At 46.4% G+C, this 6000-nt stretch overlaps 1 protein-coding gene across 1 annotated transcript in view; it reads right to left on the reverse strand.

Annotated features, from left to right (window-relative positions):
- The window catches only part of PPA2 (inorganic pyrophosphatase 2), a 34569-nt gene extending 30023 nt beyond the window's left edge, over positions 1–4546 (reverse strand). Inside the window, exons 1-3 of the mRNA XM_065634195.1 lie at positions 4393–4546; positions 2675–2739; positions 951–995 (exon numbers count right to left, since the gene is read on the reverse strand). Of these exons, the coding sequence (XP_065490267.1) occupies positions 951–995; positions 2675–2739; positions 4393–4528 (246 nt within the window). The 5' untranslated portion in view covers positions 4529–4546. The remainder of the gene's footprint in view (positions 1–950; positions 996–2674; positions 2740–4392) is intronic.
- Positions 4547–6000: the final 1454 nt, after the last annotated feature.

Here is a 6000-nt window from a genome sequence, read left to right on the forward strand (position 1 = left end):
GAATGAATCACAGAGCAAAGAGAGAAGAAATACATAGTGCAGGATTGCATGGGGACTGTTGCACAGTGTAAAATCCGTGTACCACACACTAGTTGCAGAACTATGAGAACTCAGACAGTTAGGACAGTTCTTCCACATTGGATGGGTAGTAACAGTTTTGCAATACGACTGGCCAAACGGGTAAGAGAAGCCAAAGATTGGGACACACACACTGCCACATGCCCACACAACGCATCAGGGCCTTAAAGCGTAGTTTGTTTCATTTTCTACTTTCACTGTCCTAAGTTTTAGGTACTCCTGTGCAGGGAAAGCACTGCAAAAATGCTACATTTTGGAAAAAGACACTTGTATAAACAAATCTTGTTTCACAGAAAAAGTCTGAGCAGACCTTTCATGGTTTTTTGGGCTTCTGTTAAGCTTAGCTTCAGTGCTGGTTAATGCTGAACTGTTAGCAGATGTGATTTTTCTCTCTTTGGGCTTCCCAGATAAGTATAGAAAACAGCACGTCCTCAGTTATAAAAGTCTCAGTCTGATTTTTGCCCAAATATACTTACGATTTCTGAAGTTTTGTATATATACCAAAGATTACCCACAGTCAGAGCATAATGAATATTTCATTAATGGAGGTTTTATTGCAAATGTTTCTGAATGCAATAGCAAAAAAAGATAACATATCTACACTGCAATAGTCATAATGAACCTTTCAAAGAGTGGTATAAAAGTGTTTGCCTTTGAGAACATCTTGATGAATAAAAGAATGCTGACACTTCTGGCTCATTCAAAGAAGAGAATATTAAATCCTTTCAAGTCTTCTCCTCCTAAAAGACTTGCATTTGAAGATATGTCAACTATATTCAGTGAGAGCAAGTTCGCTTTGCAGAATAGCAAAGTGATGGTGGAAATGAAATACAGGGAATAGTTAAAATTAAAAAAAAAAAGCTTAGCAGTACCTCAGTTCCAGTAGTCTTTGACCTCTTTGCAGGAATCTCTTTATCCTACAGGAAAAGAGAGAAGTAAAGAATTGTATAAAGAACACTAGAGAGCAATACAGTATTCACATAAATATAGACAACAGTAGTTTTCAATTCAACTGAAACATCCCTTTGTGAGCATAAAAGCCTAAAGTATAACTTAAAAGTACGTACTCAGTTCTGTTTCATTGTGAAATTATAACCTTCCAGACGTTAACATAGGAAGATGAAAATGTACAAGGACGCATCCACTTTCTCCCAGGTACTAAACAATTTAAGCAGCAATTTAGGCCTGTCCTCAACTGATTAAAAACAGTCATCCTTCTGCTTGGTTGAAAAGATAAAAAACAATATAAATCAAATCATTATAGAAAATAAGGCTGGAGTTATCCATCATAAATTAAAGCCCACAAAGGTCGACTAGAGGAGGGAAAGAATATAACATACAACCCCTTATGTCTTCCTCTTGCAAAGGCGGCAAAATTAACAGAGACCTTCACCTTCACAGTGACTCCCTTTCCTGCTGCCCCCTCAGGCCCTTACGTCCTCTGGAATGCTCTTTCTTTGCTCACACACCAAAATCAAAGCCTCTCCACATTGATCAGACATCACTGTACTACATTTTAATCTACAGAAAAATCACAGACTATTATCCACCCCTCCAAACCTTAGACTCTACATGCGAGGACAACAAGGCCCCCAGGGAACATGCGATGAAAACGCCCATTGCTTTTCCAGCAATAGCACCCGCTGAACAGAGCGTCTTAGTAATGACTCTCTGAAAGAGACTTAATTCTTCCATTGACTAACACGCTTAGGGTCTGCTGATCAAAAAGGTTTTGTGCATATTTTTAATCTCTCATTTAAAATAATTCAAGAGATTGGTTCATTAGTTCAGAAGTCTCGATCTGAACATGTTACAACTGCTGACCTTTCTCAACATTCGTATCAGCCATAGAGACCCAGCAACACATCAAGAAAACAGCCAAAACCTTCCCAACCTGTTTGTGTAACAAGCATACCAGAATAAGAAAACCTAAGTCTAAACCAAAGACTGGCAGTTCCCACCAGTGACACATAAAACAGGCGTTTCATTATTGCTATAATGAAACTCCAGGGAGTGTGGCTAACAAGACGTGAAAGTGCTCAGCTGCACCTCATGCCTCGTAATTCTCCAAAGGTGCGATTATCACTTCTCTCTTGAGCATTATTGTTGGCGTCCAATTGTAATGCCTCTTTTGGGAATTAAAGAAATACACCCTAAGTTACATAAGTGTGTGCTGTACAACTCCTACTGCAAGGAAATGTACGCTTTTAATTGCAGATGTAGAAAAATACCACTTTAATGGAAGTAACAGTAGAAAATGAATTCAAAAGCACATAAACACAAACCTTAAACATACAGGAGAACAATCACTTGGCCCTCAGGAGACTTAAAGAGACATCTAGGCTTGTCTACACAGTAATCATTATGTTTCACTGCAAGTTACTGAACTCAGCAGAGAAAAGTTGGTGGAGTTATCATGCCTGTATTACATAAGGAATCAGCCTGGGTTAAAATTATCCTTTCTGGTGCTATACATTTGTCTGTTAATTGCTAAAAAAAAAAAAAAAAAAATTAAAATTGCATTTTTACATGAAGAATTCTCTACAAAATAGTTATCATTTAGAAATTAATTGCATTTCAAGGCATAAATACATACCTCTTTAGATCCAGCAAACAGTGGAATGTCATGAAATGGGGAAATATATTTACCCTCTGCATTCTCTGGAAAACAAAACAAAAAAATAGTATTATGAATCTAAAGATATGCCATAAAATGTTGGTATTGCTAACTGTTACGCATTATAGAAATGTATGATATGCCACAATTGAGTTAAACTTTTTCTGAAGTTTAATTCCAAGGACTGAAAAATAACCTACATGCAGAACAAGAAATTTGATTGTTTCACAAGGATTCATTAGAATCAAAATTGTTGGTTTAGTATTCAATACCACACTTCTTTTCTGACTACCTAGCAATACAACCTATGAAAAGAAAAGATCCTTTGATTCTCTCTTCTCCTTTTCCCTGGCAATACACAACCATTAATGGAGGAAAAAATGCCAAGGGATCCTTTCCACGAGTAATCAGTGAATTCATCTGGGTTTCTGCCCTTGTGAATTCACCATGTTTCTAACAGAGTTTCGTGACCACAAAAAGAAAACCCCCAACCTAGTAGGCCAAAGTCTAGTCAAGAGAATAAGTGGATAATTGGATAACTGCTCAGGCCCTAGAAATGAAACAGCAGGCCTCAAAACACCAGAAATTGACATTAACTAAAGGGAGGCCCAATCTGCACCTCAGCCTTGCTCCCACTGTCGAAAGGAACAAGACTCACTGGAGTGGGTCGTTTAACCTTTTCAAACTACTCGGAAACTTTTCAAGGTATCAAAAGGCCAAGTATTGCATCAAATCAGAAACATCAACAACGTAAGGTACTAACGCATTTCAAGGAGTTTCTCCTCCTCCGCTAGCGCCCCTATTCACAGTAAAGAAAAAAAGCAGATGAGGGATTTCATTTAGCTTTGGACTGTACTTGGACCACCTCAGCAAAGAGGAATACTTGGCCGTTGTTTTTGCAACTCCTGGAAGCCTCCCAGATGCTCCTCCCAAATAAAACAAAGCTTAATGGTGGGTTGCTCATTTCCACTGACTGAAGTGACCTTCTCTAGACGAACTCCTGCGCTGGCAGCCCCCCGAGGGATGGAGCACAAGGGATCCTTGCCAGGGTCCTGCCCACGGGGCGCACGACTCCTCCGCTTCTCTCGCACCAGCAGACGTCAGAATTAACCACCGTACAAAACCACTGCTGGAGAAGTGGCGCACAAACAGACAACGTTGCTAACGGAACGTGTAATACTGAGACTGCACAGCCCCAGCTCTGACTGGAGCGCTGCCCGTTCCCCCCCAGTGCCGCTCGCTGCTGCTGCCCCACAGGCCCCTGGGGGCTGCAGCCCCACGTTTTGGGTGCCCACTAAAAACAGGGACAGGGCTGTCAGCACTGCAAAGGTGAAGCAAAGCCAGGGTGTCCCAGCCAGAGCTGTCCTTGGGGTCCCAGGGCACCCCCTGGCCATTGTGCCCGGGCTGCCTCAGCGCTGCAGCCCCGGCACCCCGCAGGAGTCCTGGGGAAGGGCACCGCACCAGCCCCCAGCACTGAGCAGGCACAGCATCCCCTCCAGAAGCGCATCCACCAGGAAATCCCCCGTCTTTCCACACAAAACTGTCCCCCTGCAGCTGTGGGGGTGGCTCAGTGGCGACACCTCAGCCAGCCCGGGAGGCCTCAGCGGGAGCGAGGAGGCGCCACCGCCTCTCCCCACCGCGCACCGCACCGAGGCGGGGCAGCAGACGCTTAACGAAGCCCGGGGGCTGCTACTTACTAAAGTAGAGGCGGTAATCGGGAGAGTCGGGCCGCCCCCGCCGCTCCGTGCCGTACCGGGCCATGGCGCCGAGGCAGCGGCGCGGCCGCCCCCACCCCGCCGCCAGCAGCCGCACCAGCCCCGCCGACGCGCGCATGATGGCGGCGGCCGCCGCCCGCCCGCCCTCCCCTTCCTGTGGCCGCCGCGCCGGCCCCCCGCCCCGCCTGCCCCCGCCGGGAAACCGCGCATGGCGGCGGAGGGTGCTGCCGGCTCCCGGGGGCTGTGCCAGTCCAGTCCCGTCCCGCCTCGGCGGCGAGGAGGGAGAGCCGGCCGCGGCTGCCGCCTGAGGGAAGCACGACCGTCAGCCCCCGAGGCACAAAATGGCGGCGCCGCCCCGCACGGGCCCTGCCGAAAAGGCGGGAGCGCGCAGGAGGGTTTTCCTGACGGGGCGGCCGCTGCCGGGCCCCGGCACAGCCCAGTGCTCCGTGCGGGCCCCGGGAGGTGGCTGCCTAGAATCATAGAATCGTTTCAGTTGGAAGAGACCCTCAGGCTCATCGAGTCCAACCACAACCCAACCGAACTCCAGCACTAAACCCTGTCCCTGAGAACTTCGTCTAAACAGCTTTTAAACTCCTCCAGGGATGGTGACTCCACCACTGCCCTGGGCAGCCTGTTCCAATGCCTGACAACCCTTTCCGGGAAGAATTTTCTCCTCATATCCAATCTAAACCTCCCCTGGCGCAACTTGGGGCCGTTTCCTCTTGTCCCATCACTTGTCACTCGGGAGAAGAGCCCAAGCCCCTCCGTGCTCCCAGCTCCTTTCAGGCAGTTGCAGACAGCGACAAGCTCTCCCCTCAGCTCCTGTTCTCCAGGCTGAACAGCCCCAGCTCCCTCAGCCGCTCCTCATCACACTTGTGCTCCAGCTCCGCTCCCTCCTCTGCCCTCTCTCCAGCACCTCTGAAGTTGCTAAATTAACATATACTGTGATTAAGTTACAAAAGACGTGCCCATCATTAACCAATTGACGCGATAAATGCTTTCTGACCACCTGCAAAACGATGGGATATTTTTCAAGTTTTAGATCCTTCTGCATGACGAGAGGGAGACGGAAGATTAAGTAATACGTTGTTTAGAAGCAGAGTGCTTAGTTTATATTTAACTAATAATTAATAGATGTATTGTAAGTAAGAAACTAAACAATTATAACCAACATAATTATTTCTTAGTATAGATGCATTGTATGTCAACATTTTCAAAAATCATAATGCATATATAATAATTATGTGAATATAAGCAACGCAAGAGCATCCAGTCTTCGGAGCACTGATGGAGCATGGTCCCCAGTGTTCCCCAGCACCGATAAAATAAAGAATGCCGCTTAACAGCATAACTGACTCTGCTGCTAAGTTTATTTCTCTGTTTCAGGATCGGGTGATGGCAGCAGGGTTTTCATCCTTACCTGAGGTCCATGTCGGTGTGAGGACCCTTCCCTGCTGATCCCCAGGGAGGGAAGGGTTCATTTAATCTTGGCACGCACAGTTTTATGTCACTCGAGCCAGTCCGGGTCTGCACCGCTTCCAGGCAGGCTCTTTCCGTAGCTTCCCAAATGCAGATGCGTTTTTGTATTGA

This window comes from Caloenas nicobarica, chromosome 4 (genome assembly GCF_036013445.1).
Source record: "Caloenas nicobarica isolate bCalNic1 chromosome 4, bCalNic1.hap1, whole genome shotgun sequence".
Lineage (NCBI taxonomy): Eukaryota > Metazoa > Chordata > Aves > Columbiformes > Columbidae > Caloenas > Caloenas nicobarica.